Source organism: Sciurus vulgaris (assembly GCF_902686455.1).
Source record: "Sciurus vulgaris genome assembly, chromosome: 5".
Taxonomy (NCBI): Eukaryota; Metazoa; Chordata; class Mammalia; order Rodentia; family Sciuridae; genus Sciurus; species Sciurus vulgaris.
The window spans coordinates 2,485,846-2,501,345 of NC_136465.1; the positions used below are offsets into that span (position 1 = coordinate 2,485,846).

Below are 15,500 nucleotides of genomic sequence, written 5' to 3' on the forward strand. Positions count from 1 at the left end.
ATCAGCAAATTAATCCCTGATGGGGTTAACTGAAGTCGGGAAGGGTGTGGCTGGAGGAGGTGGGAATGGGGGGCATTGCTTTGGAGTATGTATTTCATCTGGTGAGGGGAGTCTCTCTGCTTCCTGATCACCATGTGAGCTGCTTCCTCTGCCACACTCTTCCGCCATGATGGTCAGCGTCACCTGGAGCCCCGAGGAAGGGAGCCTGCCGTCCATGGACTGGGATCTCTGAAACTGTGAGACCCCAAATAGACTTTTCCTCCTCTGGTTGGGACTTATGGTCTCAGCAGCGAAAAAGCTGACTAAAGCTTATTTGACCTTTTTTGCCTGAGACAGTTACAGCATTTGGCTGTTTCCAGCCTGATTATTAATAGTATTACCCTTTAATCCAAAAGTGTTTTGGTTCAGATAATAAATCATATGGTCAATTCGTTAAATAAATAAGTTCTCAAGGAAACGCAGCATCACCACCCTCCCTGCGTGGTGAGCTCGGCTTCCGTCAGACCCAGGCCACCCTGTGGCCCTGCTTTCGCTTGTGCTGCAGAAACAGACACTGTTCTGGGACAGCACAGCACATCCAGTTCTCAAGGTGACACAGGATCGCCATGGCGAGGCGGGTGAGAGGCACAGGGTAGCAACAGGATTGCAGCGGCAGTCACGCGCCCCATGACGAGCCACGCAAAGAGCCAGAGAGATCACTGAAGGGGATTAACCTGCAGGATCCCAGCCATGTTCCAACTTTGCTCCAATACCATGGAATTCAGCTAACTGTGACTCATGAAAGGAGCTTACATGAACGGAATTTTAGTACGTAAGTGTCAGGCAGCAAGTTTCACTTTTTTGGGGGGGATTGAACTCAGGGGCGTTCAACCCACTGAGCCACATTCCAGCCCTAGTTTGTTTTTTATTTATAGACAGGGTCTCACTGAGTTGCTCAGTGCCTCCCTGTTGCTGAGGCTGGCTTTGAACTCGTGATCCTCCTGCCTCAGCCTCCTGAACCACTGGAATTACAGATGGAAGCCACGGTGCCCAGCAAGTTTCCTATATTTGAATGTGTATAATGTTGGGATGGTTCCGTTTAAATGATTTGTCCTACTGAAGTACTTTCCAAAGCGTGAACATGAAGCTGCCCACTGAAGCAATGTTCCTGATTTCCAAGAACAGTTACAGCCTAAACATTTGCTGAGAGGAAGGGCTGGTAGAAAGACATACAATTCATCCATTGGAAAGAATAAATGATGTCTGAGGACAGAAGTGATAAGCTGTAAAGTCAAAGAGCCACCTGAAAAACTGGAAGTTTATCTAGAACTGAAAGATGCCATGAAGACCGCCGGAGGAGGAGAGGCAGGGAGGAGGGAGGCGAGGGAAGCGCTGGCTCCTCTGTGTGTGCTCCTGCTCACCAGCACAGCAACAAAGGCTCAGCGTGAGCACCAGCAGTCGCCGGCACAGGTACGGCCGCCCGGTGGAAGCATTTCAAGATCTTCTGCTTTGCGTATTCTTATCCACGTTATATCATTCCTTAAAACAGAGATCGCATGCTGTTCTTAATTTAGGCACAAATATGCACATATCCATGTTTATCCAAGGGTATTTGAGATTTATTGTGAAAGGCCAATTAGGTGGACAGTGGAGACTCATGGCCAAGAAGGGGGACAGCCACAGCACAGACAGATGTCCCTGGAGTGGTGACTGTGGAAGGCACAAGCAAGAACTCAAGGGGGCACCCAGTCCCGCCTGGCTGAGGGTGACGGAGGCATGGAGGCCTGTGGTGCAGCTCGGCTTCCGGATCCAGTGACAAGACAAGCCGCCAGGACCAAGGACGCCAAGTGCAGACTGGCCAGCGAGAGGACGCAGTCTGTCTGGATCTGCAAGCTTGAAAGCCTCAGCTAGAGACACCGAGGGACTCTGTGCTCAGGTCGGTGGCTCAGGTTGAGGGTCACCATAAGCAGAGTAAGGGCCCCGAGTAGTGGGACACAGACGTGAAAGGTCAAGAGGGAACTGTGGGTTCTCACGCACCATGATGATCACGGTCTAGAAACATCTACAACTTAGAAGCGGTTCATTGTGCACTGACTCACCCAGTGAATACAGGAGTACTACAGTCCATGTGCCCATTACTCCACACGCTCATTACTCCATTGTCCTTACTATGACTGTTTGGGAAATGAAGAGCCAGTCAGAGACTCACAGTCTCTCCCAAGAGCAAAGAGCTGGGGCTTGGCGGCTGTCTCTGAAGTCCACGCCTGCTCTCTTCACCACTTAGAGGACGTGCAGCCCGGGGAGCAGGGAGGGAACGTGACTCCACTGTGAGTTACGAATGGCTTTTCAAGAGGAGCCAGGGGGCAAGCCGGTGGAAGAGGCAGCCACCTGACACCCCACGGACTTCAGCTGTGCACCAGGTCAGCAGGGTCCTCTCACAGGGCGCTTGGATGAGCGTCTGTGGAGGTGGCTGTCCCGGGCAGCCCCTGGACACTTTGCCACAGGTCACCTTGATTGACTCTCTAGCTAGAGAAAGCATGTCATTTTCTTCTGTGAAAAGCGGCCTGAGATAGTCTTCAAAAGGATCCTACTGCCCATTTGCTGATTGGTCTTCTGACCCCTATTGATTTCCGCCTGCTTGCACTGTGTCGAGAGTCTGGGTTCACTGTCTACTCCGAGGGGCGGTGGCAAGCACACAGACCATTCAGAGTTTCAATAGCACCTGTCAAGTTGGGCACTGTGGAGAGAGAGGACCCCAAGGAGTGGCCATTGTGACAGGGGCCATCACTCCTTGGAAAGAGAAACTAGTCTCTTTCCAGGGTCTTCTAGGGAAGTGCCAGGACTTCCTTCCACATCTGAGGGCACTCACGCATGAGCCAGGGCATCCCTTCCCGGTGAGGGTCCACTTCCACAAGAGCAGGGACCCCATCTGGCCCTCTCCGTCCCTCCTTCACAAAGCAAGTTTAGTGTAAAAGTTCATCAATTCTTTTTAAATTGATATAAGGGAAAGGAAAAAGCAAGCCCAAGAGGGAGAGACAATGCGTGAGTAATGTAGTAGGTCCAGGAAGAGGGAGAGGGAGCTGTCAAAATCTCCACTTGGGGGCTGGGGTGGTGGCTCCGTGGTTGAGCGCTCACCTAGCATGTGTGAAGCACTGGGTTCAATGTTCAGCACCACATGTTAACAAATAAAATAAAGGTCCATTGACAACTAAAAAAATATTTTAAAAAAATCTTGACTTGGAGTGGGGATTCGAATCATCTGTTTAAGGGGTGTGGCATCAAGACCACCTGCCAGGAGACAGCAGTGGATCCCTCCTGGGGGCTCGGCCCCTCTCCTCCACTCTTGCTCCCTCATGAAGGGATCGACATGTCCACACACAGACCCTGACGTGTGGCAGGAGAGAAGAAGTCTCTGGCAATCTAAGCCACAAGTTCTCAACGTGCTGATTTTTCAACTTAGTAAAATCTCCACTGACATTTGTTAAAAAGTGTGCCTGAAAGCAAAAGTCCTGATCTGTGAGAAGATCTGCCAGTGAGCAAGTTAAGTACACTATTGTCGTTAATTATAAAATGTGAGAAGACCGCGTTAACTTCTAAATGGTAAAAAACAGCACTGAGTTCTTTCAGTGAAATGCTTATTTTCTTGAAGAATCTGAATTCTCTTAGCTTAGAAAGATGTTCTGTGTGTACTGCTAAATCAGAAAGAGAGCAAGTGGCATGAAGGATTTCAAGTGTAGTCTCGGTTTTGCTACATCAGAATCCGTAGGTGTGAAATCAGGAGACTACCTTTGGACACAAAGCCAGCTGCAGTTGCCTCTGGAGCTGAGGTGGCACAGAATCGTACCTTTTCTTTTTCTGTGCCTGTGTCTACATCCTCACAAATTAGTCCTCCACCCTTTTGTAGCATGGGGCCATCTGTCAGGACCTGAACGTCTTGCTCACTTGCGCTTCCGGTTGATATTTGGTATCTCCCCCTAGAGTGGGATTTCCAACAGGCAGAGACGCCAGCTGTGTCCCCCACGGCCTTCTCAATTATCTAAGAATCCAGGGTCCAGACACTGTTGGTCAAGGCTTTTGTGCGTTTTTGCTACTCATGTACTATTTCTTTTAAAAAAAGAACACTAAAAATGAGAAAGATTGAACAAGAAAATGTGCGTAAATGCATAAAATAAATATGTAACATAAATACATAACACATCAAAAGTCAGAGAAAAGGTGACCGCCTTCTACACCTGTAAGACTAACAGGGCTCCAAATAAAACAGGCTTTTCCATCTCACTTTCTCCTAAACCGCATCCACTGTCCGAGTTCTCTGTGGAGGACAGAGCTCCAGGCACACTGAGAGCCGGCCATCACTGGAGTATCCGTTCACTGAGTCATTTTTACTAAAAACGAAGACAGAAAGCTAAAACAGAAACTCCTTTGGCCTCTTCCCCAACAGTGCTACCTGGACATCTGCCCCTCTCTGATTCTGTGAATAACCACACAGGGCACTAGATGCTCATTCCCTCTCACCAAGCAAGAGCTTGCCCTCGCTGTCTGTATCTCCATGGTCATCTTTACTCTCCCCTGTGTATGCCTGGCTGGTCTTCAGAAATGCCTTCTCCATTGTGTGTGTGTGTGAAAGAGAGAGAGAGAGAGAGAGAGAGATTGATTCATGCTTTGTCTTAAAGCACAAGCAAGTCAGAAGCATAGGCCTTGTTCTCTTTTCTTTTTCACTTCCTAAAAGAGACAACAGGAATGATCGACTTTGGTTGGAGAGTCACGAGGCGTGTTAGAAGAAAGCCAGCCGAGAACACAGGGGCCTGTGTGGGCAGGAAGGGTGCTCGCAGGAGGAGCCCGGAGACCAGCCAGCTCATGAGGACACTGCTAAGTGGCGACAGTGGGGGGACTTGGGCAATGGGAGGCTGGCAGCTGGGGCTGAGCACCTGGAGCGCGGAGAAGCACGGAGTGACAGATCCTCCGCCCGAGATTGACGCCCCTGCCAGAAGAACTAAGTGGCGTTAATGTGCAATGAAAACAGAATTGGCTGGCATCTCACTTTCTCCAGCAGCACATTCAGAAACTGAATAGGGCTGTCAGCTAGACCCCCTCATGCCTGGCGTGCTGGGGAACAGGAAGGGACAAGGCTGCTCCGTGCCGTTCTAGGGGACAGCCAGGGGCCTGAGTTTTGCTTCCCGGCCATCTCCGTTAATTATAAAATGTAGGAAGACTCTGGTAACCTCTAAATTTTAAAAAACAACAATGGGTCCTTTCACTGAAATACTTATTTTCTTGAAAAATCTGAATTCTATTAGCTTAGAAAGAAGCTAATAGTCTACTGGGTCCACAGTCTACTGGACAATGTGTGTTCCATTTACATTTCAAAATATCACAAACCGCCATGCATAAATTTCTACCCTAAGTTTAAGAGATGAACTTGAATGCAAATGACTGTCCTGTAATACTTGTGTCAATGTGTTACTTAATTCTACAACGACCCGTTGGACAGTAAGGGGTACAGTCTACCTTCTGGTGCACACACAAGCATCACAGTTAGGAAATGGCTGGTATTCTACTTTAGATATTAAGAGCTGTTGCTTACAAGGTATAACATAAATGCATAAATCGCTGTGATGAATCGCCTACCCTTGAGATGAAATATCTCCCAATCCATTTTCTCTTCTCCCTAGACACAATGCCATTGTAATGATTTAGGCTTACATCACTTTATTAATTACAAGAAGTCCCTGGCTTTTCCAGCTGACAATCCTGCTGCACTCCTGTCTGTCCACCCCACCACTGCAGAACATCTCCATCACGCACACTAACTCCATTCCTTCCCTGAGGCACGACATTTACACCTCATTCTCTTGGGAAAATTTAGATTCTTTACCTGCTACGTGGGTGAAGCCAACTGATCTCTTTCTGAACTGAGTTATTAGAAGGGAGATGGGGAGGACAGAAGGTGGAGAATGGAAGAGGAAGAAGAAAGCAAAGGAAGGAAGGGGAGAGGAGAGGACACAGGAGGGAGAGGGAGGAGGAGGCTGTGTTCTCACGACGGTCCTAAAAGTGGATGCCATTATTAGGAAACGGAAGTAGAAGTGACAGGGGATTGAAGAGGGTAAGTGATCCGCCTAGACTCAACAGTCGGGAGAGGAGAAAGGACGCCCATGCTGAGGTCCAGCTTGACGACAGCCCCGGAGCGCCCAGGGCTGCGGATACCCCTGACTCCATCCTGTGCCAGCCCCGCCTCCCTGTGCCACAGAGGATTTGAGAACTTGCTAAGAACATCTGTGAGACTTATGTCCCCGCCGCTGCCGGGACTCCCCATTTTATTTTTCAGCAATGTTCCCAAGCCACTTATCTCAGGACAATGTAGAAGAACTGGCTGTGTCCTTGTCCCCACCCTGTTCCTGGAAGACCCAGCTTCCTCCATTGGTTCCCATCTCTCAGCCTCCCTCTCTGTCCCTCCTCCAACCTACCCAGATCCAAGAAGAGCCTCTGCCCCTATGAGTGACCTAAGCCCCCTTCTCAGGACTGGCTCCGCCTCTCCTCAGCCTCCCAGCCCCTCAACACACCAGGAGGGCACAGGCTCAGGGGTGTTTCCCACGGAAGCCAGAGATTTAAGCTACTGATGCTCAAGCTCAAGTGCTTGTGGGGACACTGATGTTCCAGGAAAGCCGATGGGCAGGTGACCAGGAGGGAGTGGACGAGGAGAATCACTGTGTGTTGGGTATTCATCTACTGAACCTACTTTAAAGCAGCTTTGTGATTTCTGCTCTACGTCACAATGGAGCCCCTGGGGATTCTTCTGAAAGCCTTCATGAAGGCTATCCAATATCGCTCTTCACTAGCCCACCAAAACAATTTTCAGAAATTCTGAGCATTTTTTTCCTTAATCAAAATTAATATTGTCACATTATGTGCATGTACAAATATGTAACAACAAGTCCCATAATCATGTGTGACTGTAATGCACCAATAAAAACTTGGAAAGAGAAAAAGAAAAGTTCCAGCGTGTTACCCCACTTAGCCCAGCCTCCAGGCTGCCTGTGGCCACCGGTGCAGGTTCCCTTGTGCCTGGAGAAGCACCCCTCAGGCAGGCATGCCACCCCGTGACCATGTGCAGATTTGCCAATTGTACCTCAACGAAGGCAGAAAAGTAGAAGGAAAATGACCAAAAAACAGGAGCCGGTTTTCAGCTGTTTAAATCCTCCAAGAGCTTTCTGGTTTATGGCCAGTACAAATCACCTATGAAAACCTTGAGTTAAAGTCAGATGCTGAAATGACACCACCAAAGTGTGTTCTGAACCACAGCCTGCCCTGGTTCCCAGGGGTGGTGTTTCTGGGACCCCAGGGTGCTGCCTACCGGAGTCCCCTCTGCAAACGGCAGTGTTGGTATAACCCACACCCATCCTGCTGCGTATGCAGAGCCTCTTCTGCATTACCCACAGGACTCAGCACCAGGAGAATGCTCTCTTGTTACAGTGTATTGTTCAGGGAGGAGTGACAAGAAAACGTCTGTACCTGTTTTGTAAAAATGCAAATTTTTAAAAAAGAATATTTTTCATCCTTAGACGTTTGAATGTAAGACTGCACAACCCTGAATAGAGAGGGCTGGCTATGCAGGTGTGTGTGTGTGTGTGTGTTTGAGGCCTGAATCACGGGCTTTGGGAACTTGAGTCACATGTCCCTTTCAATCTAGCGTCTACGTGTGCACACAGGACATGCAGGGTCTGTGCCTGCATGACATAAAAGCACTCAGCAGAACACTGCTCCTCCGTGACAGCATCTGCCTTTTCAATGAAGAGTCCAGGAAGAGTCTTCAGACCTTCTCTTTTGATTACTGTACTTTCTGTTTAAATAGCTATACACATACACACACATATATACATTTATATGTGTATATATAAATACACATTTATATTTATATAATAAATACATACATATACGTATTATATATATACATAAATTTCTCAAGAATTGGGTCATAGGCTTAGCAAGAGTATTATTTAAAAGTAGGAAACTGTTGAACGTGTTTACATGAAGTGCTTTTCAAATTCTTATTACTATATTAATTTTATTGACTTTCTCTGGTGGTACTATGACAGAAGCACTTGTAATTGAGTTTAAATAATCTGCTTATCTAATCTTGAGGGACTTCCTAGTTTTCTGCAGAGAATATCCTACATACTACTTTCTCCTAATCCTTTAGGTTTTTAATGATGGATTCTAGTCTTCCTCTCCATTTGACGCTCCAAAATCTATGTAAGGTACATTCCTGAGACTCCAAGCTTCTTCCACTGGTTATTTTCTATGAGCAAATTTATATAAATAACTGGCAAAACCTGAGGCATGGCTCCTGGTTACACAACAGCCCATCCGAGTCCAGGCCAGGAGAGTACATGTCAAGAGAGGATTCATGTTCCAAAACCAGAGACAGTCTGAACCAGCCCCCGTCTGACCCTGGGAGTTTCGGTTTCTGGTCTACCTCGTTTGTTAAGCATTCACAGGTCAGGTCAAGCACGCACATCCAGAGACAGACACTTTCTTCTAGAACTCTCCATGTCTGCTCCCCAGGAGTCATTGTCTGCACGCTTCAGGTACGGCTCCTTTCTCTGCTCCGTTCCTAACACACCTTCATCACCTAGCACTTCTTCAGGAAAACTTCTTATTTGAAATGTCTCCCAAGGAATCAAATTAAGCCTAATTATACTTAATGGCAATGACTGGTGCTTAATTTGGATGGCAATTCTGCTTAATTGAGATGCCTTCAGGTGTCTAAGTGGTGTTCTAAGAGTGCTGGTGTGTGAGAGTGGATCGAGCTGGAATTCCCTGTTCCTTCTACAAAAGAAGTGATGCGGCAATGTGACACGAGATTCCTCAAGTGTCACTGAACGACTGAGGCTCAGAATCAACCAAACTCACGTTTGATCCTTACAAAATCCACACAGACAACAGAGAGAGCGAAACGTAACCTGAACTGCACGAAGCCATCCTCTGCAGTTTGTAGTTTGGCAGGTTCAACCATCAACCCGAAGAAGTCACAGAACACAGCTCTTGTTCTGGACTAATGTCAGCCGTGGGGGTCTTGTGACAGAGCGGGAAGATGGGCTTTGAGGACGTGGGCACAGCAGAGGGACTGCTGGACACGGGCCTTCTGCCTTGGGGCTCAGCCTGCAGGCAAGTGGGCACTGACAGCCCTGCTCTGGCTTTGGGACTCCTCTCCTCAGGCTCCCTGGGAGCTGCACCCCAGGCTGTGACTCGACAGGGACTAAGGGAGTCTGCCGGGCGGACCCTTCCCTGCGTTGGTACAAGACACTGCGTGTCTCCGTGGAGAGTGGATCTGCCTGCGACTACAGACTGGAGGGCCGTGACCCTCTTGCATCCTGGTTCAGAAGTCACTGCTGCGTGTCCGGGAGGAACGCGGACCGTGGGGCCGTGGGAAGCAGCGTGGACTCCGCAGCTGCGGCCCTTGTGTTACGGGAAAGTTTCTCCCCAACGCGTAGCATTTAGTTGGCTCTTCCGTTCCTCCGCCCGAAGCCGCCTGTCAGTATACTGAACGTCCTACCACTTCCTTTCCATGTGTGGCTCATCAAAGTGACGGCAGACTAGAGGACGACACAAGAAATGACTCTCCTTGCAGACGGCAGGAAGGCCACGGAGTGCTGTGGGGTCTGACCTCCCGGACCTTCCTGCCAAGGAAGGGATGTGGCAACAGGGACCCCAAGCAGAAATCTCAGCATTTCTGCATGTACAGGAAAGAGGAGAAGCTTGTGTGCACGTGCACGTTTTTGACGTACTTAGAAAACACTTATTGTGATGCACGTGTAGACTGCATCTAAATGCATTTTGAAAATACTGGAGACGTGCTCATGAGATCACCTGAGGATCGGCTTGGAGGCACAGTCTCCTCACCTGAGGGCCTCTGGGCATTCCTCCTCCAGGAAAAGAGCTTACCTTTGACCCACAGAAGCCAGGTGGTGCAAGAGCGTCATCTACAGCTGAGGGCAAACCCTGCCTTCACTGGTCCTTGAAAGGAAAGCAAGGCAGGGCTTCCCTTGCCTGCTCTGCTCCCCCTGTGGCTCGTCCCTGTCTCTGGTCTCTACATTAACAGGGCACTTGTGAACTCCAGATGTGCCTCCGCAAGCTGTGTCTGCCTGGATCTAGAGCAGGCTCCTCACTATCTTACTGCCCAACACCAACCTCCCTTCACAAGCACCCTTGGTTCTTGACATCCCTTCCTGGTCAGAGGTAGGACGGGTGCTTTGTTCTGAACTGGGAGGACTGTAGCACCGGTCCGGGCCCAGTGAGCAGGGTGCAGGGACGCGGAGCTGGGCGAGGCTCCTCTGGGGAAAGGAACACAGCTCCCGCTCGAAGGCTGCGCCATCCAGCCGCGCGCAGAGCCGCCCTGGTTCCCAGGCCCCCCTACTTACACCCCCTGAAGACCAGACTCACGGGAGCCGGCCGGGCCCCCCTCGCCACCCCTCACGGTCACCCGGGCACCACGTCTTGCTCGGCCTCCACCTGAGGCAACGCTGGGATCCTTTCTCCCTCAGTGCTGCCAGAGCCCGCTCCCGTCAAACTCATCGTCCCTCCCTGGGAGCATCGGGGCAGATTCCAGCCCTGCCTCCTCCCTCCTACAACCCACTGCCCGTGTCTTCCCGCTGTGCGCAGGGAGGCCTGTGGGGAGAGCTCACGCAGGGCTGGAGTCCACACGACTTATCCCGGGCCCCCCAAAGCACAGCCTTGCCCGCAGGCCGTTCGTTTGGGTGTGATCTCAAAGGACACGAGGGAGGGGCCTGGGGAAACCCGCCCAGAGAGTGCTGGACTATGTCCCCTGGGCACCTGCTCCCTCCTGCAGGGAAGCCTGCAGAGCCCTGAGGCGTGACCCAGGACTCCCTGCCCCACCACCCGAGGACGTGCTGTGCCCATGTCCCCCAGAGAAGGGCGGGAGCAGCCTCCTGCTTAGGGTTTGGGCTGTGCCCTGAAGACAGAGGACTCCAGAGGGCTTCACTGGTGGGGGGCCTTGGCCCCAGAGCAGGAAGTGTGAGGTTCTGGGAGCTGCTGAGGCATAACAGGGGCCTCTGGGGAGCGGGAGGGTGGGGGTGAGCTTCGCACGATGTAGAACACTCAGCGACTGCAGGGCCTGCTGGAGGAGTGGCCTGGAGCTCCTGAGTGACTCTCAAGTCCATTTCGTCTTGTGTGAGGGACTCACGTGGCTTTCATAGGGTCACACGGAACATGTGGACAACAACTAAGCTCTTCCTGTGACTCACTCCAGTGGCACAGCAGCATATCCAGTGCTTCACAACGTCCCCCCAGATCCATTAGCCCGTGGTGTTTACATGCCTAGGAAATAAGCACTGGTTTTATCTGGACCCCTGTACAGTGCATGTCACCTGCTCAGTGCCACTTAATACACCACAGAACACATTCCCAAACAAGTCCGACTGTGTTGGTGTTTTTTCCTACAACTTCTCCGTCTGAGCTTTAGGACCTTTGCTAAATTCCCAAGGTCATATGACTCACCTTGCTAGGGATCAAAGAGGAAATTCTGATTTTTTATATGTATGTGAATGTAGAAATCAAAACAACCATAAACTAGTAACATCGTATACTTTTTAAATTCAGTTTGTAAAACATAACTCCCTTTGAGAGACAACTAAATGCAGTGGCTTGGTAAACAGCCATCAAACTGTTGACGAATTCACCACTTCTCGTACTGAGAGTGGACCGCGGCGTCGTGCCCACTTAGGCACACTGTGGATCTGTTCACTTGGCACATCCACCTCCCAGGAAATAGTCTCGTCATTAGACTCTTACTATCTCCGAGGCTCAGGGGACTTGGCTCACTTGTCCGAGGTCACAGAACTACTGCGAGGCAGAGCTGCACCTAACGGTCTGAGAACAGGGCCTGGGAAGCCGCAGGTCTGGGTCAGACTTTGGATAAGGTACTGCCCCGCGAGTGAGAGCTGAGCAGATCACCACGGTGTGGCTGAGCCCAGGCGACACATGGCCCAGAATGTTGAGTGGACACAACCATCACTAAACCAGGGCTCTTGGCAAGAGCTGGGGCAGCTCCAAACTCCTCCGTGATTAAGGGGAAGCCCCCCACCCGGGGTCTGACCCGTTTCTGTTTATTAAAGCTGGCACCTTCACACAAGCAGGAGCGTTGGTGTCAGCACAGAGGTCAGCAAAGGGACGCAAGCCGCCTGGAGACACACGCCTCAGAGCGGCACTGCTCCTGGGCTGGCCCTGCCCAGACGCCACAGGCTGAATGGGCCCCGACACCACCAGCGAGCCCTGGCCACACAGCTGCCTCTGCTGGCTCAGAAATCGCAAATGGTGTGACCGTGCTGAATCTAATACCACTATGAATATCTCCTCTGAACGTTGCTTATTTTAGTTTATCTGAAATCCACACTCAGAATGATTTCCTGTCAGATTTTAAATCAAATCGATACAAAGACGAACCACCTTTGCTTTCCTGGTTTTCCACTGGTAGGAGGCCTGACTGAGCTTAAACCGAATTAAAGACAACCCAAGTGCACACAGTGCGGCAGGCGCAGAGGGGCGTCCATCGCATAGAGTGGCAGCTGGCAGGAACACTGGGCCCGGGTGGAGCTGCCGACAGGGGCCCGCCCACAGTGGAAAGGGCCTGACACCTGAGGACAGCACTCAGACCCGCCCGGCTCCACCAGAAGTGGCCAAGTGGAGACAGCACACCATGCTGACGTCTACACTGCCATCCTGGGTTGTGGACACGGGACAGAGCAGCACCAGCCTTCAACCCAGGCAGCACAGTAAGCGTGCGCGTGGTTGAGGCAGGGGCCCCAGCCCGGGGTCGCCCGCGGGAACACGCCCCAGGGAGCAGTGGCCTCACCTTGTCGGGGTCGGCGGTGGTGATCACCCACACGCAGTGCGCGTTGTCTTCGTACTGGACCGGGTAGTTGGGGGAGGTGATAACACCACTGGGCCCACGCAGGTTCGATCCGCAGGTCCTCGCTGGGGAGAGAGACAAGAGCACTTCGTGAGCATCCCACTAGTGCGGAAAAGACGCCAGTTCAAAGGAACTTCAGATCAGCTGGGAAGGACCAGGAACTGCAGTTGGCAGGTGGCTTCTGCTCAGCCTTGGGGCCGCCTGGTCAGCACCCCAACATGCGCTAGGACACGGTCGCCTATGGGCAAGGCAGCGCGCGCACAAGATGGCCCTATGATAACAGCATCTTAGGGGGGGTCAATACCAGGTTGTCTACTTCCAATCCCAGTCTGGCTCAAAACACACGAGGTACGTCGGCTGTGCACAGAGTTGGCACCACACATCTCTCCAGGGTGCCAGGAGACACAGTGAGACAACGGCAGTGGAGCGTCAGGGCGAGGGCCCCTAACCGTGCAGATGTCCCACCATGTGGACGAAGCAGCAGTCGTGCCCCTGGCCAGGCCCTGCTCAGATGTGGAGGGCAGGACGGTCCCCAGAGCCTCCTCAACCCGTGGGTTCCGTCTGCAGAGACCGTGCCGACGCCCTGCAGCTCAAGGCAGGTACACATGGGATGTCCTTGAAACGCAGAGAAAGAAACTGGGAATGGTGACTCGAAGCAAAAAGAAAACGCCACTTCCCTCCTCTTCCTCCTGAAAGGAAAGACGGAGGGAGGCAGAGGCCACAGCCATGCGCATGGCGTGGCTGGGAGGATAAAAACGCGCCAGGTGCCCGCTATTCTGAAGTCCTTTTACTCCATAAAAACTTTGGAAATCTCGTGCCGCCTGGACTCTAGACCTAGCACTGCTCACCCAGAGGGGTCTCGGGCAGGGAAAGGAGAAGCTTAGCTTATGGAGGAGCCCAGGGACAAGCTGGGGTTGGTTTCCTCACCACCACCAGGCACGCGGACCTCCCAAGGGGGACCCTTTCTGATGGTGGCCTGTCCGTCCCTGCTCTTGGCTGAGCACCAGGCCAGCCACTGGCCTAGGAGCTCCAGCCCAGAGTCCAGTACACACACTCCTGAGCCTCTCCTGACTGCCCCCGAAATCCTGCATCTCTCCTCCATATATTAACATGAAGGGATGTAAAGCGTGCCTATCCCAATAAGACTTCTTTATGCGATTATGACCTACAGCTTTTCCTTTCCCATTAGGCTGGAGTTTCTTGACGTGTCTTTACTCGCCTGCATACCCAGAGCCAGACACAGTGTCTGCTGTCCTTCGCATGCCAATGTGACAAGACCACTTGGGCCAACTTTTCCATTGCTCAAAACATACTATGGAAACAGTCAACTAAAAACTAGCCTACTCTAGGTTCAAATTCACTTTTTTTTTTTTTTTTTTAAAGGGATTGAACCCAGGGACTCTTAATCACTGAGCCACATCCCCAGCCCTTTTATATATATATATATATATATATTTTTTTTTTTTTTTTTTTAATTTAGAGATAGGGTCTTGCTGAGTTGCTTAGTGTCTTACTAAGTTGCTGAAACTGGCTTTGAACTTGGAATTCTCCTGCCTCAGCCTCCTAAGCCACTGGGATTAAAGGCATGTACCACCGGACCTTACCAAAATTCACTTTTAAAATATTGGTATTTGCTGTCCAAATGAATCACATTGCCTAAATTAAAAGGATACAAGTTTGTTTCTCAGAACCCAGTGGGTGTGTCATGGCTGTGAAGGTCTCTGACAGAAAGCTCAAGGCAAGCCTGGACCCCTCCAACAGGCAGTGCGTCTTCCCTGGTCACAGATCCATTTAGGAGCTGTTCCGGACACTGGCATCACTTCAGATGTGCATTTACCCAAAGCCCTCCTATGCTAACAGTATTAATGAGGAAACCGTAAAAGGAATGTTATCACAGCACAACTTGAGTTACGGTAGCTTTAGGCACAATTTATACTTTGGTGCATATCATAATGTACAGCTTTACAAACATATTAGACAATACTCAGTAAGTACTTGTTGACTTGATTAAGACGCAGTGTAACCACCTGCCTGTTAAGCACATCACACTCAGCAAACACAGCTCTGCTCGGGGAAGTCCTGCAGTGGAAAGCCACGGTGCAATGTCCCCTGACCTGTGCTCACACTTGGGACAGGGGCCAGATCTCACCATCTCCAGGTGTGCCTCTCAGTCACCTGCTTTGCAGCCTGAGCTGACTTGACTGATTAAAGCTGGTTCCCAGAATTTCAAGAAACTGCCCACCCATTGCTTGGGGGATTATGACTTTCAGTGGTTAGGTTTTGAGTGAGCTGTTGGTAAGTATGTATGGAGCCCAGCCCCATGTTTTCAAGCAGACACAGGCCAGCACTTCACAGAGTGAGTTGTGGATCCAGTTCCTTCTCAGATATTCAGCTGTGAGTATTAGAAATTAATCTATAATTGTTTTTTCATTTTCTTTATTCTTAGCAACGTATCTCCACCCTTGCAATGCATCTCAGTAGCAGATTATTCATTTCTTAACTCACATTTTTTTGAATCTATCAAAGGAAACATCTGAAATGAAATGTATGGACAAACTCAGAGCAAATGTGTTTGTCCATTTTGCTCATTTGTATA

The 15,500-nt window shown here is 50.5% G+C and overlaps 1 protein-coding gene across 1 annotated transcript in view; it reads right to left on the reverse strand.

The window, feature by feature from the left end:
- Window positions 1–15,500, reverse strand: part of LOC306662304 (CUB and sushi domain-containing protein 1-like) — a gene marked incomplete at both ends in the record, with an annotated part of 221,578 nt that overhangs the window by 193,368 nt on the left and 12,710 nt on the right. The window contains one exon of the mRNA XM_079141801.1: window positions 12,848–12,969. Within this exon, the coding sequence (XP_078997927.1) occupies window positions 12,848–12,969 (122 nt within the window). The remainder of the gene's footprint in view (window positions 1–12,847; window positions 12,970–15,500) is intronic.